At 48.5% G+C, this 26,566-nt stretch overlaps 1 protein-coding gene across 1 annotated transcript in view; it reads right to left on the reverse strand.

The window, feature by feature from the left end:
• Nucleotides 1–26,566, reverse strand: part of radx (RPA1 related single stranded DNA binding protein) — a 108,809-nt gene that overhangs the window by 66,350 nt on the left and 15,893 nt on the right. The window contains exons 2-8 of the mRNA XM_070882862.1: nt 21,344–21,974; nt 12,261–12,403; nt 9,029–9,221; nt 5,581–5,689; nt 4,169–4,260; nt 3,927–4,049; nt 1,520–1,633 (exon numbers count right to left, since the gene is read on the reverse strand). Of these exons, the coding sequence (XP_070738963.1) occupies nt 1,520–1,633; nt 3,927–4,049; nt 4,169–4,260; nt 5,581–5,689; nt 9,029–9,221; nt 12,261–12,403; nt 21,344–21,971 (1,402 nt within the window). The 5' untranslated portion in view covers nt 21,972–21,974. The remainder of the gene's footprint in view (nt 1–1,519; nt 1,634–3,926; nt 4,050–4,168; nt 4,261–5,580; nt 5,690–9,028; nt 9,222–12,260; nt 12,404–21,343; nt 21,975–26,566) is intronic.

Here is a 26,566-nt window from a genome sequence, read left to right on the forward strand (position 1 = left end):
TGCAACACCTGTCCTTTTACCTCCTCCCTTCCCACTATCCAGGGCCCCAAATACTCCTTCCAGGTGAAACAGCGATTTACTTGTACTTCTTTCAATTTAGTATACTGTATTCGCTGCTCACGATGCGGTCTCCTCTACACTGGGGAGACCAAGCGTAGATTAGGTGACCGCTTTGCGGAACTCCTCCGTTCAGTCCGTAAGTGTGACCAAGTCGCCTGTCACTTTAATTGTCCGTTCCACTCCCACTCTGATATTTCCATCCTCGGCCTCCTACACTGTTCCAATGAAGCTCAATGTAAGCTCGAGGAACAGCACCTCGTCTTTCGTTTAGACACTTTACAGCCTTCTGGACTCAAGATCGAGTTCAACAATTTCAGAGCGTAACCTCTGGCCATCTTTGGCTCCCTTTCTCCACCCCACCCCCCGAGCCGGTTTCTTTCTTTTTTTCTCCTGGTCTCTAATGGCAGTTGGTTATTATCCCACCATTCACACCCTATCTTGACTAATGTTTTTCTAACTCTTGGCATTACCATTTGATTTTGGCCCATCATCCCTTTTGTCTCTCTAATCTCTCTTGTTTTCCACCCTATCACAGACCTTCCCTTTTGTTCTTTCCTCCCCTCCCCCTTTCGGTGCTTGTTAAGAATCTGTCCTTTCCGAACACTCTCCAGTTCTGATGAAGGGTCATCGACCCGAAACGTTAACTCTGCTTCCTCTTCACAGATGCTGTCTGACCCGCTGAGATTTCCAGCATTTTTTGTTTTTATTCCAGATCCCAGCATCCGCAGTATTTTGCTTTTGCCTTAATATACCACACAGGGTCTCGAGTATGCAAAGGACATTCAGCTTCGCAGCAATGCAACTCCACCCTGTAAAATTCAATTTTTAAAATGGCGGCACCTGTGAGCGCCTGGACTGCCCCCTCGAACACCATCTGACCTTCTCGGGACGGTCCAAGAGTCACTAGGATGATTCCAGAGATGAGAGGGATGACTTATGAAGATAGGTTGAGTAGGTTGGGCCTCTACATGTTGAAGTTCAGAAGAATGAGAGGTGATCTTATTAAAACTTATAAGATAATGAGGGTGCTCGACAAGGTGGATATTTCCTCTCATAGGGGAGACTAAAACTAGGGGACATAGTCTTAGAATAAGGGGTCTCCAATTTAAAACTGAGATGAGGAGGAATCTATGGAATCCTCTGTCCCAGAGAGCTGCGAAGGCTGGGTCATTGAATATATTTAAAGCGGAGATCGACAGATTTTTGAGCGATATGGGGAGAGGGCAGGGAAATGGATCTTATTAAATGGTGGAGCAGGCTCGAGTAGCCAAATGGCCGACTCCTGCTCCTATTTCTTACGTTCCTCGAGTTTCGTAAGTCAGTGCTGGAACCGTTGCCAATTAACACACCAGAATCAGAGGTTTACAGATGTTCACCCAAAGATGCGATACCTGAAACGGAGAATGCTTATTACGTACGCAGAAGATGACATAAAGTTCCGAATTCTGTAATAACCCACCTGAGATCGATATCTGACTTTCATTGGAGGTGGTGAGGTAGGGAACACTGGTGGCAGCTCCTCCAGAACGGAATCCTCGAACTACCTTCATCTGTGTGCACACCAGGTAAGTCACTGCAAGGAAAAAGCATTTCTACGTAAGACGACTTGCATTTGTATAGCGCCTTTCATGACCACAGGACGTCCCAATGGGCTTTACAGCCCATGAAGTACTTTCTTCAAGTGTGGCAACTGTTGTAATGTGGGAAACGTGCCAGCCAATTTGCGCACAGCAAGCTCCCACAAACAACAACCCCTTAAGAACCGTTGTTCTTTTTATAGCAGTTTCTTATAACTGAGTGGCTTGCTAGGTCATTTCAGAGGGCAGTTAAGAGTCAACCACATTGCTGTGGGTCTGGAGTCACATATAGGCCAGACCGGGTAAGGGCGACAGGTTTCCTTCCCTAAAGAAAAAGACTTGCATTTCTATAGCGCCTTTCACGACCACCAGGCGTCTCAAAGTGCTTTACAGCCAATGAAGTACTTTTGAAGTGTAGTCACTGTTGCAATGTGGGAAACGTGGCACCCAATTTGCGCACAGCAAGATACCACAAACAACAATGCACTATTTACTGATAATCTGTATTTTTAGTGATGTTGGATGTGGGATAAATATTGGCCCAGGACACCGGGGAGAACCCCCCTGCCCCTCTTCGGAACAGGATTTTTACATCCGCCTGAGAGGGCAGACGGGAGCTCAGTTTAACATCACATCCGAATATGTTGAGGGCAGCGTGAGTATATATCAGTCCATCGTCTCGTAGTATTGCGCACAGCGCTCTGTTCATTCATTAGGTCACTGGTGCCCAGTGTTCGATTGCTTTGAACGATTATTCTCCTCAGCTCTACTCCGCGACCTGGACGATCACTCTGTAACTGGGGCTGACTGTGGGTTGTGGGTCACTGCCATGTGCAGTGTGGCTCGTGCTGATTTGTGGGATTCGAGATTTCCTGCGGAGATTGTACGGATTTAAAACAAAAAAATAACGCATTCTGTTCCAATTTAAGTTCCCCACTTTTTCCCGTTGATTTTTAATCTCTAGGTTATTACACAGGCAGTCACAGTGTTAGGGTTCGCTGTCCTCAGACTCTTTGGCGACCATTTTCAGACTAGACAGGCCTTCACTCTCCCGTGTACAACACCGTGAGAGATCCACACGTGAACACACAGACATACTCGTGTGAAGTTGTTCTCGCTGAAGGTGGTACATAAAAACAAGTTGCTGTTAAGAATCATATCATAGAAATTTACAGCACGGAAGGAGGTCATTTGGCCCATCAGGTCCTTACTGGCTGATAAAGAGCTACCCAGCCTAATCCGTAGCCCTGTAGGTTACGGCACTTCAAGTGCACATCCAAGTACTTTTTAAATGTGGTGAGGGTTTCTGCCTCTACCACTCTTTCAGGCAGTGAGTTCCCGACCCCCACAACCCTCTGGGTAAACATAGTCTCCTCAAATCCCTTCTAAACCTCCTACCAATTACTTTAAATCTATGCCCCCTGGGTGTTGGCCCCTCTGCCAAGGGAAACAGCTCCTGCCTATCCACTCTATCTCGGCCCCTCATCTTTTTATGGGCGCGGTTGCTGCCAATGAATCGGAAGCGGTCTGCGCATGTGTGTTGCCAGTTCGTCACCGGAGCGGGTTCATTAAAAACAATGTAAAATAGCCAGGAATGGAGCGAGCTTGTCAGAAAGCCAGGAATAGAGCGGGCAGGTGAGAAAGCCAGGAATGGAGCGGGCTGGTGAGAAAGCCAGGAATGGAGCGGGCTGGTGAGAAAGCCGGGAATGGAGCAGGCAGGTGAGAAAGCCGGGAATGGAGTGGGCAGGTGAGAAAGCCAGGAATGGAGTGGGCTGGCGAGAAAGCCAGGAATGGAGCGGGCTGGTGAGAAAGCCGGGAATGGAGCAGGCAGGTGAGAAAGCCGGGAATGGAGTGGGCAGGTGAGAAAGCCAGGAATGGAGTGGGCTGGCGAGAAAGCCGGAAATGGAGCAGGCAGGTGAGAAAGCCAGGAATGGAGTGGGCTGGTGAGAAAGCCGGGAATGGAACAGGCAGGTGAGAAAGCCGGGAATGGAACAGGCAGGTGAGAAAGCTGGGAATGGAGCAGGCTCATTAGCACGATCATTTTTTAAAAAGCAGAAACTTCAAGTTGTTGGAGTGCACAGTAATGTCGGAATTTTATACACAGGTCTCCCCTCAGCTTCTGTTCCAAAGAAAACAACACCAGCCCATCCTTCCTCAAAGTTGATATATAAATACAAGTTGTTGTTGTTAAAGGTGATGCCAGTTATTGTTAAAGGCGCTATATAAATGCAAGTTGCCCCCGTCGGTTAGTTCAGTAGTTTAATTGCTGAAATGCAAAGCATTACTTACTCGGATGGATCTGTTCAAAGGTTTCTGGCTGTGAAGTTGCAAACAGTTCAAGGACAAAAGGTTGCTCGGTGCTGCCATCTACAGCATGAACCCAGCGGTACAGGTAGAAATCCTCGCTGCCATCTGTGTCAGCACAAAGATGGGGAAGAGAGTTAAACAGTTGTTTAATTATGGTCAACAAAGCAACAGCCATCGGAGCTGAATTGGCAATTTCTCCCACCATCAACGCTTTGAAAGATTACCTTCCCTTCTTATCCTTTCACATCTTCCCACAAAGGTGACGAGGCCAATAACATCACACGTGTGAGCATCAGGCAGTTTATCCAGCTCCAGCCTACAGAGACAAATCAAGGTGAAATATCCCTCCAGAACATTGCTTAACAAGACTAAGCAAATGTAAACGTACACTTGCTTTAGTCACTGGCTGTGCCTGCAGCGATTATTTTCTGAGCAGGAGTCCAGTTACCAACAGCAAGTGCACTTCTTAATTAAAAAATTCATTTAAGGGATGCGAGTGTCCCTATACAACTGAGTGGCTCGCTGGGTCATTTCAGAGGGCAATTAAGAGTCATACACATTGCTGTGGGTCTGGAGTCACATATAGGCCAGACCGGGTAAGGACGGCAGATTTCCTTCCCTAAAGGACATTAGTGAACCAGTTGGGTTTTCCCGACAATCCGGTAGTTTCATGGTCACCATTTCTGACACTAAATTTTTTTTAAATTCCAGATTTATTTAATTAACTGAATTTAAATTCCCCAGCTGCAGTGGAATTCCCGTCTCCTGATCATTAGTCCAGGCCTCTGGATTACGAGTCCAGTAACATAACCACTATGCCACCATACCCCCACCCCACTATGCTGTCCTAGTGGTAAATGTTCCATTTAACATTATAGTGCGATGGCCTGCAAACTACTAAATGTCGGCAATTCTGCTACTTTTGCCTCATACTGATGTACCATTGCTAAATCGACAATTTACGACCATTACTGACACTATAAGAATTTATTTAATGAGCTGAATTTAAATTCCCCTTGCTGTGGTGGGATTCGAATTGCGGTGTCTGGATCATTAGTCCTGACCTCTGTCCAGGAACATACTCAGTGTGCTCACGATCCCACTACTCCTCTGGACACGAATTAAGGGGGCCGAAATTCAGCCCCGCCGGAAACAGGCCGCACCAACCGTGTTTGATGTGTTTACACAGTCGCGGTGGATGCGGTGGCCTCTTGCGCGAAATTCAGCTCTTTGTCTTTTTTTTTCTCCCCAAGCGGGCTGGAAGTGGGGCGGGCCGAGTGTCTGTCGCTGTCAGTCATCAGCGTAGCGCTGATGATGGCATCACGCTGGCTCGTCACCACATCTTTCCCGTTCACTGAAAGGGGAGGGCCGCTGCAAGCTCTGCAGATATTTTACTTTGGTCCACGGGGCCACCAGGGAGGGTTTTGGCCGGGCCAGCGGCCTGGCACCCACGAGGGGCTGGATGATAACGATTCCTACAGCGAGAGTGATCAGACCTCAGTGCACTCTGCGCCATAACCAGCTTTTATCACAAGCACGGGAACATGAAAAACATGGACATGGCTCCCCACATAATGGTGGCTACCACGATGCACAGGCATTGGATGGGAAATAGAGGCGATTACTGGAACAGTACCTTGTGATGAAATTATACTTAATGTCAGGCAACCTCCACTCTGCTTTGATTTGCTCTGTGGGCACGATCTGGATGTCAGCACAAGGATCGCGGGGATTCAGGCAGATCTCTGAAACACATCACAGCCAACAATGGAATCTCTCAAAATATATTTATTTTTGAAGGTCAGCACGTGGAAACCCATCACTAAAGAGTCTTCGAAGCAAGCAGTTGGGAAAGCCAGATTTTGCTCAATATATAATATACCCTCTCTCTCCCCATAGAGACACATCCAACTTAAAGAATATAAGAACATAAGAAATAGGAGAAGTACGCCATTTGGCCCTTCGAGCCTGCTCCGCCATTCAATAAGATCATGTCTGACCTTCTACCTCAACTCCACCTTCCTGCACTATCCCCCCAATATCCCTTGGTTCCCTTCACATCCAAAAATCTATCTATCTCAGTTATCAGTGTTAGCTGTGGCTCAATGGGTAGCACATTCGCCTCTGAGTCAGAAAATTGTGGGTTCAAATCCCACTCCAAGGACCCCCTTCTGCTCTCAGGTGGACGTAAAAGATCCCATGGCACTATTTCGAAGAAGAGCAGGGGAATCATCCCCGGTGTCCTGACCAATATTTATCTGGATGCGCCGATTGTACTGCAAAAATGGCCACCATGCTCCATCCTTTGTTTCTGATTGGTCCCCTTGGAGGATAAGCCACACCCTGAAGTTTCACAGGAATGTTTAACTGGAACCGCCCATTACACATTGTAACTTGATCCACTTTAACTTCCTGAAGTGACAGAGGACAGAGCTCCCCAGAAGACGACAAGGGCCAGCCAAAGTCCTGTACCCCAGTACCCCCCCCCCCACCATACCATTGATGGGTCATTATGTATGGATTGTTAACAGGTTTATTGGGTATGAAGTGAATAGTGACAGTGTCGTGACATCTGGATATCATCCATTCCAACGATATCCCTTGTAGGGGGTTGAAAGAACGTGATCCGTCTTCTCGGAGTTCCCTCTCTCCCCTCCCAAACGTCTCTCTCTCTCTCTTGCTCTCTCCCCCCAGCCTCCCTCCCTCTCTCTCTCTCCCCCCCCCCCCCCCGCAGCCTCCCTCTCTCTCTCTCTCTCTCTCTCCCCCCCCCCAGCCTCTCTCTCTCTCTCTCCTCCCCCCAGCCTCTCTCTCTCTCTCTCTCCCCAGCCTCTCTCTCTCTCTCTCTCCCCAGCCTCTCTCTCTCTCTCTCTCTCTCCCCCAGCCTCTCTCTCTCTCTCTCTCTCTCCCCCACTCTCCCCAGCCCCTCTCTCTCTCTCTCTCTCTTTCTCTTTTTCTCTCTCTCTCTCTCTCTCCCCCCAGTATATCCTTCCTTAGGTAAGAAACCTAAAGCTGTACACAGTACTCCAGGTGTGTTCTCATCAAGGCTCTATATAATTTAAGTAAGACTTCTTTACTCTTGTACTCCAATCCTTTTGTAATCTCACTTGCATTTATACAGAGCTTGTCACAATCTCTGGACATTCGGCAGCCCTGTACAACCCATGATGTATTTTCTCAGTGTAATCACAGTGGCAATGCAGGAAACGCGGCGGACAATTTCACCGCAGCAAGGTCCCACAAGCAGCAATGAGATCGTGACCAGATCATCTGTTTTAGTACTGCTGGTTGAGGGATAAATACTGGCCATGCGCAGAGAGTTTAGATACAGCCTGGTGAGGATCCCTGTTGAGAGGCAGAAGTAGCCGGGGAAGCTGCAGTGTTCCAATGTCCGTGTACAGATTCTTAGCATGTTTAGACAAAACTCCTCCATCTGCTTTATGAACATTCATTTCAAACGGTTTAATAACTCCAGTAAAAGAGGAATTTTATACCAACACATTAAGATTTAACACATTAACGCACATTAAATGTTCAAATTGCTAAGGCTTTGGAGAAAGAGTAGCGTGGGGGAGTCGGGGAGGGTCGGGGGGGGTCAGAGGTGGAAGTGGTGAGGGGAACAACTTGAATTGCTCTTTCAAAGAGCTGACACAGGCACAATGGGCCGAATGGCTTCCTTCTATGGTGTAAGATTCTATACTCTATAGAGCTAGATTTTCGGTTGTCAGTGAAAATGGTAGTTTTACGCCAAAGTTTCCGGTTTCGCTGCACTACCGTTTTTAGGCCTAACTTTCGGCCTTTACATCCGCATCAGCAAACTTGGCGTTGCACGAGGATTCACGGCGCAAAGAGGGGGCCTTGGGAGGGGAGGGGCGGAACAAAAAAAATGGCAAAAAACATTCACAAAACCCTAAATCGCTGAAAAATAATTAAAAATAAAAACTTTAACTTACCTTTTTGCAAGTCTTCATACTTACCACTGCTGGCAGGGCTGTACCGAGAGGTTTGACCCGTCGGTATTCTGGCACGGCATAAAGGATCAGGAGAGTGCCGAAAGCGTGACACAAACGCAATCGGCGGCATTGGACATCGGCGCTCCGCTCCCCGGAGGAGCGCCGCCACAAACAGGTCACCGAGGATCCTGCCGACCGGGTTTAGAGATAGAGAAACATTCGGCAGAACCAGAGAGAGACAGATGGAGAAAAGTTTAAGAAAAAAAGAGACAGATTTGGCTCGATAGACACTGGGAAGGGCGGAGAGAGAGAAAGAAGCATATGGCAGGATTTTAAAAAGTGAGAAATGATCGAGGCCATGTTCGGAAAGCAAGGATACGGAGGCTAATCGAGTGACCAGCCCAGTGGTTGCTGGAGTCACAGAATGAACACTATGGGATGTATGTTCAGCAGAATAATGCACGTTAATACTCTCTAGGCTGAGTTTTCTGTTGAAGGCTTCTCAGGGCGTTAATGGCGACGAGGCGGTAAATTTTGCGCGGGGCAGCCAACAAATTTGGTTGCTGCATCCTGAGAGTGGAGCGGAGTGTTAAGGGAAACGTTCCAAACCTCTCTTAGGGCGCTAGGCCGGGTGGATAACTGAAGATCTGTTGCCATAGAGCTAGCATTGGAGTGCCCAAAGAGAGGCTTCCCTGGGAAAAAAAAAATCCGGCACAAAAAACATTCCCAATAGATTGCTCATCCCAAATGGGAGTTAAATCGCAAAATTAAATCAAAAAACGCAATGAGATTTGCCGCATGCAGTCATTCCTTCCCTCGCCGCCGCCGGTATAGCTCTGATTGCCGGGTTGTCTATGGGGCGCGACGGGCCCAGCGCAAAGCAAATGTTGCGATCAGGACAATACCGGGGCCTTGCACACCGGCGCGACGCTCCCTGGCGCTACTGCTCCGTGCCACCGCAAAACCAGCACCAGATTTCCCGGCGGGCCGCTGGAGGCTGACCGCGCTGGCACTAATCATTTCCAGACCCATTACCTCCCCCCACCCCTGCCCCGGGCGCTAACAGAGGCGTAATCCACCGAAAATCCAGCCCACTGTACTTACTGGAGACAATACTGAAGGCAGCACTCTCACCTATGGCTCGAAAAGTCTTGGTCTGTGGGTCGTGTGGAGTGGCCCAGGTCCTCATCTGGTAACTGTGTTTGACAGAGTAGCGGTGCAGAAGGAGCACTGTGCCCACGTGCAGCGACTGGTACCACTCTGGGCACAGGGAGTTCCACAGGACGACCGGCATCATACCTGTCTGATCCGCCACTTCAAGGTAGGCCTGCAGCAAGAGCCAAAATAAAATCTTAACGCACGGCCGTCGGCCAAAGGACAGGAGGTGCATCGCCGTGCTCGACAGTGGGCACTCATGGCCCCAAACACAAAAGCAGAGAGTACACCCACCCGGCTAAAAGCAAAGCTTAAAACAAAGGTCACTTAGCTCCAGCGGAGGAACACCTTAACAGTAGCACAGTGGTTATGTTATAAATAGAGCTGGAGCGCCGGGCCCTGGAACGTCGTGGGCGAAGGTGCAACGAATGAGGGTACGGGGCCCAGAAGAGCCCAGGGGCAGCAGGGGTCAGCCCACACTGCGATATGTGGGCGCACTCGGTCCGTGCAGCAGAGCAGGTCTCCAGTCTTCCTGGTTAACCCTTGCCACTGGATAAAAGCCTAGCTCTGTCAAGCCCGTGTGGTGGCTGGTGTGCAACGGTCACCACACGATAAAAAAATTCACACACAGGCATCTTCCACCCCCTCAACTGGAGTTCAGGACTGGAACATCGGGTCCTTCATTGAAACATCTGTGAACTCTGGTGGAAGCAAGTCATCCTCGCTCGAGGGACCGCCTATGATGATGATGGTTATGTTACAGGTCTAGTAATGCAGAGGCCTGGACTAATGAGCCAGAGATGTGAGTTCAAATCCCACCACGGCAGCTGGGAAATTTAAATTCGATTAATTAAATAAATCTGGAATTAAAATGGAGACCATGAAACTACAGGATTGTCAGAAAAACCCATCTGGTTCACTAATGTCCTTTAGGAAGGAAATCTGCCATCCTTACCCCGGTCTGGCCTATACCTGACTCCAGACCCACTGCACAGACTCTTAACTGCCCTCTGCGGTTCAAGACTCACCACCACCCTCTCCATGGCAATTAGGGACGGGCAATAAATGCTGGCCTTGCCAGCGGCATCCACATCCAAGGAGCGAATAAAAAAACCCACTGGGTTGCTAACAAGGAAACCGAAAGATAAATTAACTTTTGGGATGAGGATCAAAGTCTCCCCCAAATGTTCCTGAAGGTAAATTAAAAGCAAATTGTTGAGACTGAATACATGAAGAGATATAGTACTGAGACTTAATGGCCGAGATATTAACCCCGCATGACATGCGGGAGGGGGGTCAGGGCTCAGGGGGTTAAATGCGCGCAACGCCACACACGTGCCTGCCGCCAATTGTACAGTGTACAGTGGCAGATATTGGAACGTCTGAATGTCCTGGCGTGGAGAGGTGGGACACGTATTAACATCTTTAAATCGGGCTCCTGCAGGGCAATTGGGAGCCCGGTGTCAAGTTCATTGTGCTGAACAGTTTTCCCGAGGGTCAGGAAACCCAGCAGTGAAAGCAAGGCAGGTTCTGTCAGCTTCACAAGGTGAGTGACTGTGCCAACACTCTGTGAGCAGTACGAGTGCTCCCTGCAACCACCTCCGGGAATCCTTCGACCTATCGGCATTGCCGGACTCCCTCGCCCCTCCCCATTGCCCCCTGCCCCCACCCCTCCCCACTGCCCCCTCCCCCGCCCCTCCCCACTAACCCCCTCCCCCGCCCCCATCCCTCCCCACTGCCACCTCTCCCCTCCCCTTCCCACTGCCCCCCACCCCTCCCCACTGCCCCCCCCCCCACTGCCGGACTCCCCCGCCCCTCCCCACTGCCCCCCTCCCCCGCCCCCCCCCCCATTGCCGGACTCCCCCGCCCCTCCCCACTGCCCCCCTCCCCCGCCCCTCCCCACTGCCCCCCTCCCCCGCCCCTCCCCACTGCCAGACTCACCCGCCCCTCCCCACTGCCCCCCTCCCCCGCCCCTCCCCACTGCCAGACTCACCCGCCCCTCCCCACTGCCAGACTCACCCGCCCCTCCCCACTGCCCCCCTCCCCACTGCCGGACTCCCCCGCCCCTCCCCACTGCCACCCTCCCCACTGCCGGACTCCCCCAGCCCTCCCCACTGCCCCCCCCCACCGCTGGACTCCCCCGCCCCTCTCCCCTCCCCACTGCCCCCCTCCCCCGTCCCTCCCCACTGCCAGACTCATCCGCCCCTCCCCACTGCCAGACTCATCCGCCCCTCCCCACTGCCCCCCTCCCCCGCCCATCCCCACTGCCCCCCTCCCCCGCCCCACCCCACTGCCGGACTCCCCCGCCCTCCCCACTGCCGGACTCCCCCGCCCCTCCCCACTGCCGGACTCCCCCGCCCCTTCCCATTGCCGGACTCCCCGGCCCCTCCCCACTGCCCCCCTCCCTCCCTCCCCATTGCCAGACTCCCCACCCTTCCCCATTGCCCTCTCCCCAGCCACTCCCTACTGCTCCCCTCCCCCATCCCTCCCCACTCCCCCGCCCCTCTCCCGCCCCTCCCCACTGCTTCTTTGGCCCTTGTCGACCTCCCCTGCAACCTCCCTCCTCCCCCGCAAATATTGGCGCTATTGTCTCCTTTAAATGATTTGCACTGAAAAGTAAACAAGGGCACTAATTGTAATACTGACGGCTGTGCACTGAAAGAAAGATTTGCATTTATATAGCGCCTTTCACGGCCACCAGACATCTCAAAGCACTTTACAGCCAATGGAGTACTTTTGGAGTGCAGTCACTGTTGTAATGTGGGAAACGCAGCAGCCAATTTGCGCATAGCAAGCTCCCACAAACAGCAATGTAAAAATGACCAGATAATCTGTTTCTATAATGTTGATTGAGGGATAAATATTGGGCAGGACACCAGGGATAATTCCCCTGCTCTTCTTTGAAATAATGCCATGGGATCTTTTATGTCCACTTGAGAGAGCAGACTTTAACATTTCATCCGAAAGATGGCACCTGAGACAGTGCAGCACTTCCTCAGCACTGCACTGGCGTGTCACCCTAGATTTATGTGCTCAAGTCGCTGGGGTGGGACTTGAACCCACAGTGTTCTGACTCAGAAACGAGTATGCTAGCCACTGAGCCACGTCTGACACTTCACGGCTGGTATTTTTGTGCAAATAATGAAAGTTCTGGATCAAAATTCCAAAGTCTTCAGAACGTAGGGGAGGAAACGCTTCCGAGGTCACTGACCTGATAAGGAAAGTCCACCTTTGTTCCAGGCCGTCCATAATAGCGTAACCTGGACTTATTCATTAGTCGCACCAGCAGATGTGGAAATTCGACTTTCGTTCTCCAGGTCGTTGCCAAGTGTTGGAGAGAAATGAGTCTAATATCTATCAGAAAACAATGAGAATAAAAGATGAATTTATTTTAATATAATGACAAACAGGATCACAGGAATCCTGCTTCGCAATATTGATAGTGGCCAGTTCCGAAATTACTTCGACAAGTATCAGTTGATCAAAGATGTCTGACAAATCTAGTCGAATTTTAAGAACATAAGAACATGAAAATTAGGAGCACGAGTAGGCCATACAGCCCTTCGAGTCTGCTCTGAAATTCTTTTTTTTTTTCCTTCCTGGGATGTGGGCATCGCTGGCAAGGCCGGCATTTATTGCCCATCCCTAACTGCCCTTGGGTAGGTGGTGGTGAGCCGCCTTCTTGAACCGCTGCAGTCCGTGTGGTGAAGGTACTCCCACAGTGCTGTTAGCGAGGGAGTTCCAGGAGTTTGACCCAGCGATGATGAAGGAACGGCAGGAGGGTGTGTAACTTGGATGTGGTGGTGTTCTCAGGCACCTGCTGCCCTTGTCCTTCTAGGTGATAGAGGTCGTGGGTTTGGGAGGTGCTGCTGAAGAAGCCGTGGTGAGTTGCTGCAGTGTATCTTGTAGATGGTACGCACTGCAGCCACGGTGCGCCGGTGGTGGAGGGAGTGAATGTTTAAGGTGGTGGATGGGGAGCCAATCAAGCGGGCTGCTTTGTTCTGGATGATGTCGAGCTTCTTGAGTGTTGGTTGAAGCTGCACTCATTCAGGCAAGTGGAGAGTATTCCATCACACTCCTGACTTGTGCCTTGTAGATGGTGGAAAGGCTTTGAGGAGTCAGGAGTTGAGACACTTGCCACAGAATACCCAGCCTCTGACCTACTTGTAGCCACAATATTTATGTGGCTGGTCCAGTTAAATGTTTGGTCAGTGGTGACCCCCAGGATGTTGATGGTGGGGGATTCGGCAATGGTAATGTCATTGAATGTCATGGGGCAGTGGTTAGACTCTTGCTTGTTGGAGATAGTCATTGCCTGGCACTTGTGTGGCACAAATGTTACTTGCCACTTATCAACCCAAGCCTGAATGTCATCCAAGTCTCAATAAGATAAAGGCTGATCTTCAAACTCAACTCCACTTTCCTGCCTGATCACCCTATCCTTCGATTCCTCTAGAGTCCAAAAATCTATCTATCTCAGCCTTGATTATACTCAATCACTGAGCATCCACAGCCTTTGAGGTAGAGAATTCCAAAGATTCACAACCCTCTGAGTGAAGAAATTTCTCCTCATCTCTGTCTGAAATAGCCGACTCCTTATCCTGAGACGGTGACCCTAGTACACAACCCACACTAGCAGAGAACACTATTGGGAGTTGTGTACAGACCACCAAACAGTCACAGTGAGGTTGGGGACAGCATCAAACAGGAAATTAGAGATGCGTGCAATAAAGGTACAGCAGTTATCATGGGTGACTTTAATCGACATATAGATTAGGCTAAACAAACTGGTAGCAATACAGTGGAGAAGGATTTCCTGGAATATATTAGGGATGGTTTTCGAGACCAATATATCGAGGAACCAACTAGAGAGCTGACCATCCTAGACTGGGTGATGTGTAATGAGAAAGGACAAATTAGCAATCTTGTTGTGCGAGGCCCCTTGGGGAAGAGTGAACATAATATGGTAGAATTCTTCATTAAGATGGAGAGTGACACAGTTAATTCAGAGACTAGAGTCCTGAACTTAAAGAAAGATAACTTCGACAGCATGATACGTGAATTCGCTAGGATAGACTGGCGAATGATACTTAAAGGTTTGATAGCAGATAGGCAATGGCAGACATTTAAAGATCACATGGATGAACTTCAATAATTGTACATCCCTGACAGGCGTAAAAATAAAACGGAGAAGGTGGCTCAACTGTGGCTTACAAGGGAAATTAGGGAGAGTGTTAAATCCAAGGAAGAGGCATATAAAGTGGCCAAAAAAAAGCAGCAAACCTGAGGACTGGGGGAAATTTAGAATTCAGCAGAGGACAAAAGGTTTATTTAGGAGGGGGAAAATAGAATATGAGAGTAAGCTTACAGGAAACATAAAAACTGACTGCAAAAGCTTCTACAGATACGTGAAGTGAAAAAGATTAGTGAAGACAAATGTGGGTCCCTTACAGTCAGAATCAGGCGAATTTATAATGGGGAACAAAGAAATGGCAGACCAATTGAACAAATACTTTGGTTATGTCTTCACTGAGGAAGACACAAATAACCTTCCGGAAATACCAGGGGACCGAGGGTCTAGCGAGAAGGAGGAACTAATGGAAATCCTTATTAGTTGGCAAATTGTGTTAGGGAAATTGATGGGATTGAAGGCTGATAAATCCCCAAGACCTGACAGTCTTCATTTCAGCGTACTTAAGGAAGTGGCCCGAGAAATAGTGGATGCATTGGTGATCATTTTCCAACATTCTATCAACTCTGGATCAGTTCTATGGACTGGAGGGTAGCTAATGTAACCACACTTTTTTAAAAAGGAGGAAAAGAAAACAGGGAATTATAGACCGGTCAGCTGGACATCGGTGGTGGGGAAAATGTTGGAATCAATTATTAAAGATGTAAAAGCAGCGCATTTAGAAAGCAGTGACAGGATCGGTCAAAATCAGCATGGATTTATGAAAGGGAAATCATGCTTGACAAGTGTTCTAGAATTTTTTGAGGATGTAACTAGTAGAGTGGACAAAGGGGAGCCAGTGGATATGGTGTATTTAGACTTTTGACAAGGTCCCACACAAGAGATTAGTGTGCAAAATTAAAGCACATGGTATTGGGGGTAATGTATTGACGTGGATAGAGAACTGGTTGGCAGACAAGAAGCCAAAGAGTAGGAATGGCAGGCAGTGATAGTGGGGTACCACAAGGTTCAGTGCTGGGACCCCAGCTATTTACAATATACATTAATGATTTAGACGAAGAAATTGAATGCAATATCACCAAGTTTGCAGATGGCACTAAGCTAGGTGGCAGTGTGAGCTGTGAGGAGGTTGCCAAGAGGTTGTAGAGTGACCTGGACAGTTAGGTGAGTGGGCAAATACATGGCAGATGCGGTATAATGTAGAAAAATGTGTGGTTATCCACTTTGGTAGTAAAAACAAGAAGGCAGATTATGATCTGAATGGTGACAGATTAGTAAAAGGGGAGGTACAACGAGACTGGGTGTCATGGTACATCAGTCATTGAAAGTTGGCATGCAGGTACAGCAGGCAGTGAAGGCGGCAAATGGCACGTTGGCCTTCATAGCGAGAGGATTTGAGTATAGGAGCAGGGAGGTCTTACTACAGTTGTACAGGGCCATGGTGAGACCACACGTTGAATATTGTGTACAGTTTTGGTCTCGTAATGTGAGGAAGGACATTCTTGCTATTGAGGGAGTGCAGCAAAGGTTCACCAGACTGATTCCTGGGATGACAGGACTGACATATGAAGAAAGACTGGATCGACTAGGCTTATATTCACTGGAATTTAGAAGAATGAGAGGGGATCTCATAGAAACATATATTCTGATGAGATTGGAAGAAGGAAGAATGTTCCCGATGTTGGGGAAGTCCAGAACCAGGGGTCACAGTTTAAGGATAAGGGGTAAGCCATATAGGACCGAGATGAGGAGAAACTTCTTCACTCAGAGAATTGTGAGCATGTGGAATTCTCTAACACAGAAAGTTGTTGAGGCCAGTTCGTTAGATATATTCAAAAGGGAGTTAGATATGGCCCTTGCGGCTAAAGGGATCAAGGGGTATGGAGAGAAAGCAGGAATGGGGTACTGAAGTTGCAATAATGATCAGCCATGATCATATTGAATGGTGGCGCAGGCTCGAAGGGCCGAATGGCCAACTCCTGCACCTATTTTCTATGTTTCTAAGACCCCCTCGTTCCAGCCAGAGGAAACAATCTCTCAGCAATCTCCGTCAATCTCCCTCAGAATCAGGTGTGTTACAATGAGACCACCTCCCACAGAGAGTATAGGCCCAATCTGCTCAATCTCTACTCACAGAACAACACTCTCATCCCAGGAAGAAATCTAGTGAACCTTTTATGAGGAGGTCGCGAGCATGGTGGGTAGCGTTGCAATGTGGTTGACTCTTAACTGCCCTCTGCGGTTCACGAAGGCGCCTCACCACCAGCTTCTCAAGGGCAATTCGGGCTGGGCAATAAATGCTGGCCTTGCCAGCGATGCCCACATCCCAGGAACGAATTATAAAGGGGATGTTGTCAATTGGACTTCCAGAAGGCATTTGATTAAATTCTGCACAAGATATTAGCAGCAAAAATGAGAGTGCATGGAATTAGAGGTAACCTTGTGCCATGGGTCCGCAATTAGTTGGGAGTTAGGAGACAGAGGAGCTGAAATTGCCCCTTTCAAAAAGGCTGTCCCATGGGTCGGTAAGGCATCACCACTTGGTCGGTGCAGATAGGCCGCCATTTTGTCTATTGCCCTGCTTTAGTTTTGGAACGCCCCGCACATTTTCCCACCGCGTCGCGCATGTGCCGACCCCTTACCAACCGGTGGCAACCCCCTTTCTGAAATTGCCCCGCGGGAAATTGTCCCGTGCGGAATTGCCCCTTGGTGCCCCCAACAGGTTTTTCTGTCAGTACCCTTTTTGTGGTTGTGTGGACGGCATGGCTCTGCTGGCGACTCCAATTTTATTTTTTTTTACTGTCGGCCGACTGCCTGCGGGTTTGGAGGGACTGCCAACAGGCAGCCTGCCACCCCCTCTTGGGTGCCAGGCCGCTGGTCCAGGCAATACCCTCCCTGGTGGCCCAGTGTTTGCCACTAAAGTTGCTGCAGAGCTCGCAGCGACCTTCCCCTTTAACTGATGGGGAGGGACGCTGACGTCATCAGCACGGCGCTGATGACTCAGAACGGCGGCCGACCCAACCCAACAGCACTTTCGCCCCGCAGCTAATCCCACATCCACCACGACCCAAAAGACAGAAGACCTGAAAATTGTTCTATTCTCTGCCCTGTGGATTGGGTCAGAGAAAAAATGGTGATTGCGCCTACTTTTGTGAATGTATGTGGAAGAATCATGAAAGGGTTAATAAAATGGTTCTACGAATCAATAAGAAAAGACAGAATTGGTTTCCAGTGAGAAAGTAGGGGATAAAGTAGCTTATGTGACCATCACTGATAAATAAGGGTTTATGGCCATGACTTGATAAGGTGCACATTTGCCTAGTGTGATTAAGCTGGGCTATTCCGCTCGTAAAAGCAGAAAGTGCTCTAAAGATAAACAGGCTGTCAATTCATGAAGCTCTAGTAACACACTGTGATTGATGAAGCAGGCCATACCTCCTCTAGTTTGTAAGAATAAAAAGGATGCGTCTGTAAGGATAGGCAGACCTTTTGTCTGCCTGCCTCGGAATCTGTAGACTCTGTGCTGGCAGTTTGGTAACAGGTCCGAAGCTGCTTCAATAAAGACGTAAAGATTGAAGGTATCTGACTCGATTGTTGTCGAATGCAGCTGATCACCCGAACTAGGACTTAACACTTTCAGTCAGAGGGCAATTTTGTTTGTTCTCTGGCGCAAAATGAGAAGTGGTGTTCCCCAGGGATCGGCACTGGAGCCTCAGCTTTTCACTAAATTTATTAATAACTTGGACGAAGGAACAGGGAGTTGTACAGGTTGAATCTCCCTTATCCGGAAACCTCGGGACCTGGCCTGTTCTGGATAAGGGATTTTTCCAGACGAGGGGTGGTCACGTTAAATTGGATGGTACAGGTATTGAGCAAGGGGATATCGGGGCTGGCTGGCTTGGGGCTGGGAGTGCGGCAGAGAGATCATGGGGGCGGGGGGGTGGCGGTGGATCGCGGGGTCAGGCCAGCGATTGCAGGAATCGGCAGTGAGGAAGGACTTCAATTTGTTCATGTCGGAGTTCTGTGCAAGCGCCACCCGGTGGCCGGGAATAGTTTTGGACGAGGGGTGGTTCCGGATAAGTTTCTATGTTCTATAAGGGAGTTCTGATAAAGGAGATTCAACCTGTATAGTGAGTTTGCAGATAAGCCCCAGTTATATGGATGAGCGCAGCAAGTTACAAAAGGGACATAAGAGATAAGTGAGTGAGCAAAGACTACGGCAGATGCAGTTCCACGTGAGGAAGTGTGAGGTCATTCACTTTGGATCCGAGGAAGACAGATCAGAATAATTTCTTCATGGTGAGAGTGGGAGCTGTTGAGGCGCAAAGGGATTTAGATATCCATGTATGCAAATGGATAAAAGCTAGTGCACAGCTTCAAAAGATGATCAAAATTATAAATTTGATATTGGCCTTTTTCGAAAGGGGTTTTGGAATTAAAAACTGAGGTTATCCACTCTGATGGCAAAAACAGGAAGGCAGAATATTATCTGAATGGTGACAGATTAGGGAAAAGGGAGGTGCAACGAGACCTGGGTGTCATGGTACATCACACATTGAAAGCTGGCATGCAGGTACAGCAGGCGGTAAAGAAAGCAAATGGCAAGTTGGCCTTCATATCGAGAGTATTTGTGCATAGGAGCAGGGAGGTCGTCCTGCAATTGTACAGAACCTTGGTGAGGCCACACCTGGAATATTGTGTACAGTTTTGGTCTCCTAATCTGAGGAAGGACATTCTTGCTATTGAGGGAGTGCGGCGAAGGTTCACCAGACTGATTCCCAGGATGACAGGACTGACATATGCATTGACTAGGCTTATATTCAATGTAATTTAGAAGAATGAGAGGGGATCTCATAGAAACATATAAAATTCTGACACTGGACAGGTTAGATGCAGGAAGAATGTTCCCGATGTTGGGGAGGTCCAGAACCAGGGGTCACAGTCTAAGGATAAGGGGTAGGCCATTTAGGACCGAGATGAGGAGAAACTTCTTCACCCAGAGAGTTGTGAACCTGTGGAATTCTCTACCACAGAAAGTTGTTGAGGCCAGTTCGTTAGATATATTCAAAAGGACTTTACGGCTAAAGGGATCAAGGGATATGGAGAGAAAGCAGGAATGGGGTACTGAAGTTATGATCAGCTATGATCATATTGAATGGTGGTGCAGGCACGAAGGGCCGAATGGCCTACTCCTGCACCTATTTTCTATGTTTCTATAACCTTGAAATTAGAGCCAGGTGTGAAACCAGGAAGCACTTTTCCCCACATAAAGGGTAGTGGAAATCTGGAACTGGCTCCTCCAAAAAGCTGCGGATGCTGGTGGACAATTGGAGCTTTCAAGACTGAGATTGTTAAGATTTTGTCGAGGTAAGGGTATCAAGGGTTGCAGAATAAAAGCAGGTAAATGGAGCTAAGGTACAGATTAGCCATGATCTGGTTGAATGGCAGAACAGGCTCGAGGGGCTGAACGGCCAACTCCTGTTCAACATCCTGGATAAGCTGTGGGCCGTGAGGCTGTCTAGACATCCAGCGCAGGCTGCTTGCTGGCTTTACAATGGGAAAAACCGCATCTGCGTATGAATGTGAATGGGCCCCAGAACCCCTTAAAGGGGCCATGCACCCAAAGAAAATGAGAGGGAACATTGCTGCTGTTCCTAATGTTCTTATCTGGACTGATTATTTGAATGAGTTAAGTTAGGGAGAATGAGGATTAAGCAGAGAATTGGGTTAGATATCGGGAGGATTTTCTTTTATCAGATGTTTATTGACCCTATAACAGTAAAGAAAGACTTGGATTTATATAGTCCCTTTTAAAACCACCGGACGCCTCAAAGTGCTTTACAGCCAAGGAAGTATTTTTGGAGTGCAGCCACTGTTGTAATGTAGGAAACGCGGCAACCAAGTTGCGCACAGCAAGCTCCCACAAACAGCAATGTGATAATGACCAGATCATCTGTTTTTTTGATATGTTGATTGAGGGATAAATATTGGCCAGGACACCGGGGAGAACTCCCCTGCTCATCTTCGAAATAGTGTCATGGGATCTTTTACATCCACCCGAGAGAGTTTAATGTTTCATCCGAAAGGCGGGACCTCCGACAGTGTAGCAGCACTCCCTCAGCACTGCATTGGGGTGGCAGCCTAGATTTTTTGTGCTCAAGTCCCTGGAGTGGGACCTGAACCCACAACCTTCTGACTCAAGAGACAAGAGTGCTACCCACTGAGCCATAGCTGACACTTCAAAAGTACGCCATTGGCTGTGAACTGCTTTGGGACGTCCCGAGGACCTAGAATTACAAATTATGTTCTTCAGTGAAAACAATGCACAAAAACCATGCAACTTCCTCATGAACCAGCAGAACATGTCACAGCACTGTCCAACTGCACGGTGGAGGAGCGTAGTCGTGTGTAACTTCAGCAGCATCACTCATCTCAAACCAACAACAGCAACCTGCATTTATATAGCGCCTTTAACTTAGTAAAACATCCCACGGCGCTTCACGGGAGCATTATCAAACAAAATTCAACACCGAGCCAAATTGGGGCAGACTTGGTCAAAGAGGTAGGTTTTAAGGAGCGTTTTAAAGGAGGAAAGAGAGGCGGAGAGGTTTAGGGGGGAATTTCCAGAGCTCGGGCCGAGGCAGCTGAAGGCTCTGCCACCGATGGTGCAGTGATTATAATCAGGGATTCTCAAGAGGACAGAATTAGAGGAGCTCAGATACCCCGGGGTTGGGGGGGGGGGGGGGTTGTCAGTAAAGTTACCTTCAATTTTGTTTTTGGGTGCCTGGCCCCTTTAATGGGCTGCGCGGCACATTCAAATTCGAGCGCCTCTGTGTTTTTTTCGATTTGAAAGCCGGTGCGCCGGAGCTCGAGAGCGTTGCACAGTCACGCAGCTTAAGGGGAAGGTTGGTTGTGGGGCTGGAGGAGATTACAGAGATAGAGAGGGGCGAGACCATGGACGGATTTGCAAACCCAGGCACAAGTGCAGACCAACAGCATCAAAATGGTAAGAATCTTTTTTTTAATTGATTATATAAAGGATACCGTGTCCACAACATCACATATCTGAAGTTCACAGTGAAAGCACACCAAGCTGCACTCACCTTCCAACGGAGTCTTTGGGGCAGGCAGTGCCTTTGGGGCATTCCATTCTCTGCCATGGGGGTCGGTATTATTCCACAGAGGTAAATAATGGGCCTTTCCACCTCGCAAGGGTGTTTCTTGCTGCAATGTCTTCAGCAGGTCCCTCCCTCGCTGGGACGCAGTCAGGTTGCGGGGGGGCGTGGAGCTCGGGCCCGGGATGCTCAGCCCGGGGGAGGGTTCAGCAGGCCCCAGCTCCAGCGCCTCGATCTGCAGGAAGCAACAGTTCAGCCTCTTCTCGTCGTACACCAGGCCGCAGCCGGCGACGCGGACCGCGCGGCCGGCCCACAGGCAGCCGCGCTGCACCAGGCGGTTGAGGTCGGGGGCCAGGTGGCACTTGGCCCGGCAGGCGCCGTCGGTCAGGGTCACGTCGTACAGGTAGCAGGAGCCGCTCTTGTGCCCGGCGTCGCCCAAGTAGCGACCCACGGCCGCCACCGCCACGAAGTCCGCGCCGTCGGGACGGGCGGTCCGCGGGGCGAAGGAGGTTGTGAGCTGCCGGAGGAGGTCCGAAATGAGGGAGCCGGTCCCTTCATCGGCGGCCGCATCAAGGCTGTCACTGGGGGGCCAACCATTGATCAACTCTGTCGACATCACCTAAACAGCAAGGAAAGAGCCAGTGGTCAGCAGATCGAGCAACACGCATCTTGTAAGCGGACAGGAATAGTTATAGCAACTCACAAACTGAGCAGTGGATGAAAATCTTAGTGTAACTCACCCCCAACAACTTGCATTGATCAGCACATTTAACGGAGTAAAACGTCCCAAGGCACACCGCGGGAGCGTTATAAAACAAAATTTGGCACCGAGCCACACAAGGAGAAATTAGGGCAGATGACCATAAGCTTGGTCGGTTTTAAGGAGTGTCTTAAAGGAGGAAAGAGAGGTGGAGAGGTTTAGGCAGGGAGTTCCAGAGCTCAGGGACAAGGCAACAGAAGGCACGGCCACCAATGGTTGGGTGATTATAATCAGGGATACTCAAGAGGGCAGAATTAGAGGAGCATAGATATCTCGGGGGGTGTTGTCGGGCCGGAGATTATAGAGATAGGGAGGGGCAAGGCCATGGAGGGATTTGAAAACAGGGATGAGAATTTTGAAATTGAGGCATGGCCTAACCGGGAGCTAACGTAAGTCAGCGAGCACAAGGGGTGATGGGTGAGCAGGACGTGGTGCGAGTTAGGACACGGACAGCCGAGTTTTGGATGACCTCAAGTTTACAGAGGGTAGAATGTGGGAGGCCCGCCAGGAGTGCATTGGAATAGTCAAGTCTAGAGGTAATAAAGGCATGGACGAGGGTTTTAGCTGCAGATGAGCTGAGGCAGTTGCGGAGATGGGCAATGTTACAGAGGTGGAAATAGGCGGTCTTAGTTATGCAGCAGATATGTGGTCAGATACTATTTTCAGGGTCAAATATGACACCGAGGTTGCGAAGAGTGTAATTCAGCTTCAGACAGAAGTTGGGGAGGGATAAAGTCGATGGCTAGGGAACGGAGTTTGTGGCAGGGACTGAAAACAATGGCTTCGGTCTTCCCAATATTTAATTGGAGGAAATTTCTATCATCAGTACCTTTTCTCAGGCAAGCAATCTGACAATTTATCGACCGAGGAGGGGTCGAGAGAAGTGGTAGTGAGGTAGAGCTGGGTGTCATCAGCGTACACATGGAAACTGACGCTGTGTTTCCAGATGATGTCAGCAAGGGGCAGCATGGAGATGAGAAATAGGAGTGGGGCAACGATAGATCCTTGGGGGAGACCAGAGGTAATGATGCAGGAGTGGGAAGAGAACCCACTTGTGGCAGGTGATTCTCGAGCTACGACTGGCTGGTGAAGAATGAAACCAAGAGAATGCAGTCCCACCCAGCAATAGGGGGAAATGTTACTGTAACTCACACACTGAGCAATGGGGGAAATGTAATTGTAACTCACACTGAGCAATGGGGAAAATGTTACTGTAACTCACACTGAGCAATGGGGAAATGTTACTGCAACACACTGAGCAATGGGGGAAATGTTACTGTAATTCACTGAGCAATGGGGAAATGTTACTGTAACACACTGAGCAATGGGGGAAATGTTACTGTAATTCACTGAGCAATGGGGAAATGGTACTGTAACACACTGAGCAATGTGGGAAATGTTAATGTAACTCACACTGAGCAATGGGGGAAATGTTACTGTAACACACACTGAGCAATGGGGAAATGTTACTGTACATCCCACACTGAGCAATGGGGAAATGTTACTGTAACACACACTGAGCAATGGGGAAATGTTACTGCAACACACTGAGCAATGGGGGAAATGTTACTGTAATTCACTGAGCAAAGGGGAAATGTTACTGCAACACACACTGAGTAATAGGGGAAATGTTACTGTAACACTGAGCAATGGGGAAATGTTACTGTAATTCACTGAGCAATGGGGAAATGTTACTGTAACTCACAGAGCAATTGGGGAAATGTTACTGTAATTCACTGAGCAATGGGGAAATGTTACTGTAATTCACTGAGCAACGGGGAAATGTTACTGTAACACACTGAGCAATGTGGGAAATGTTAATGTAACTCACACTGAGCAATGGGGGAAATGTTAATGTAACTCACACTGAGCAATGGGGGAAATGTTACTGTAACACACACTGAGCAATGGGGAAATGTTACTGTACCTCCCACACTGAGCAATGGAGAAATATTACTGCAACACACACACTGAGCAATGGGGAAATGTTACTTTAACTCACTGAGCAATGGGGGAAATCTTACTGTAACTCTGAGCAATGGGGAAATGATACTGTAACTCACTGAGCAATGGGGAAATGTTACTGTACCTCACACACTGAGCAATGCGGGAAATGTTACTGTAACTCACTGAACAATGGGGGAAATGTTACTGTAACACACTGAGCAATGGGGGAAATGGTACTGTAACACACAATGAGCAATGGGGGAAATGTGACTGGAACTGACTGAGCAATGGGGGAAATGTTACTGTAACACACTGAGCAATGGGGGAAATGTTACTGTAACACACTGAGCAATGGGGAAATGTTACTGTAACACACTGAGCAATGGGGAAATGGTACTGTAACTCTCACTGAGCAATGGGGGAAATGTTACTGTAACTCACTGAACAATGGGGGAAATGTTACTGTAACTCACTGAGCAATGGGGGAAATGTTACTGTAACACACTGAGCAATGGAATATGTTGCTGTAAGACACACTGAGCAATGGGGGAAATGTTACTGTAACTCACTGAGCAATGGGAAAATGTTACTGTAACACAAACTGAGCAATGGGGGAAATGTTACTGTAACTGACTGAGCGATGGGGGAATGTTACTGTAACTCACACTGAGCAATGGGGGAAATGTTCCTGTAACACACAATGAGCAATGGGGGAAATGTGACTGGAACTGACTGAGCAATGGGGAAAAGTTACTGTGACACACTGAGCAATGGGGGAAATGTTACTGTAACACACTGAGCAATGGGGAAATGTTACTGTAACTCACTGAGCAATGGGGGAAATGTTACTGTAACACACTGAGCAATGGGGGAAAAGTTACTGTAACACACTGAGCAATGGGGGAAATGTTACTGTAACACACAATGAGCAATGGGGGTAATGTTACTGTAACACACACACTGAGCAATGGGGGAAATGTTACTGTAACACACAATGAGCAATGTGGGAAATGTTACTGTAACTCTGAGCAATGGGGAAATGTTACTGTAACTCACTGAGCAATGGGGGAAATGTTACTGTAACTCACTGAGCAATGGGGAAATGTTACTGTAACACACTGAGCAGTGGAGGAAATGTTACTGTAACTCACTGAGCAATGGGGGAAATGTTACTGTAACACACTGAGCAATGGGGGAAATGTTACTGGAACACACTGAGCAATGGGGGAAATGTTACTGCAACACACAATGAGCAATGGGGTAATGTTACTATAGCACACACACTGAGCAATGGGGGAAATGTTACTCTAACATACTGAGCAATGGGAAAATGTGACTGTAACACACACTGAGCAATGGGGAAATGTTACTGTAACTCAGAGGAATGGGGGAAATGTTACTGAAACTCAGAGCAATGGGGGAAATGTTACTGTAACCTACTGAGCAATGGGGGAAATGTTACTGTAACTCACTGAGCAATGGGGGAAATGTTACTGTAACACACTGAGCAATGGGGGAAATGTTACTGTAACTCACTCTGAGCAATGGGGGAAATGTTACTGTAACACACTGAGCAACGGGGGAAATGTTACTGTAACACACAGAGGAATGGGGGAAATGTTACTGTAACTCACTGAGCAATGGGGGAAATGTTACTGTAACACACAATGAGCAATGGGGGTAATGTTACTCTAACATACAAAGCAATGGGAAAATGTTAATGTAACACACACACTGAGCAATGGGGAAATATTACTGAAACTCAGAGCAATGGGGGAAATGTTACTGTAACCTACTGAGCAATGGGGGAAATGTTACTGTAACTCACTGAGCAATGGGGGAAATGTTACTGTAACACACTGAGCAATGGGGGAAATGTTACTGTAACTCACTGAGCAATGGAAAAATGTTACTGTAACACACACTGAGCAATGGGGGAAATGTTACTGTAACTGACTGAGCAATGGGGGAATGTTACTGTAGCTCACACTGAGCAATGGGGGAAATGTTCCTGTAACACACTGAGCAATGGGGGAAATGTTACTGTAACACACTGAGCAATGGGGGAAATGTTACTGTAACACACTGAGCAATGGGGAAATGGTACTGTAACTCTCACTGAGCAATGGGGGAAATGTTACTGTAACTCACTCTGAGCAATGGGGGAAATGTTACTGTAACACACTGAGCAACGGGGGAAATGTTACTGTAACACACAGAGGAATGGGGGAAATGTTACTGTAACTCACTGAGCAATGGGGGAAATGTTACTGTAACACACAATGAGCAATGGGGGTAATGTTACTCTAACATACAAAGCAATGGGAAAATGTTAATGTAACACACACACTGAGCAATGGGGAAATATTACTGAAACTCAGAGCAATGGGGGAAATGTTACTGTAACCTACTGAGCAATGGGGGAAATGTTACTGTAACTCACTGAGCAATGGGGGAAATGTTACTGTAACTCACTCTGAGCAATGGGGGAAATGTTACTGTAA

This window comes from Pristiophorus japonicus, chromosome 6 (genome assembly GCF_044704955.1).
Source record: "Pristiophorus japonicus isolate sPriJap1 chromosome 6, sPriJap1.hap1, whole genome shotgun sequence".
NCBI classification, from domain to species: Eukaryota; Metazoa; Chordata; class Chondrichthyes; family Pristiophoridae; genus Pristiophorus; species Pristiophorus japonicus.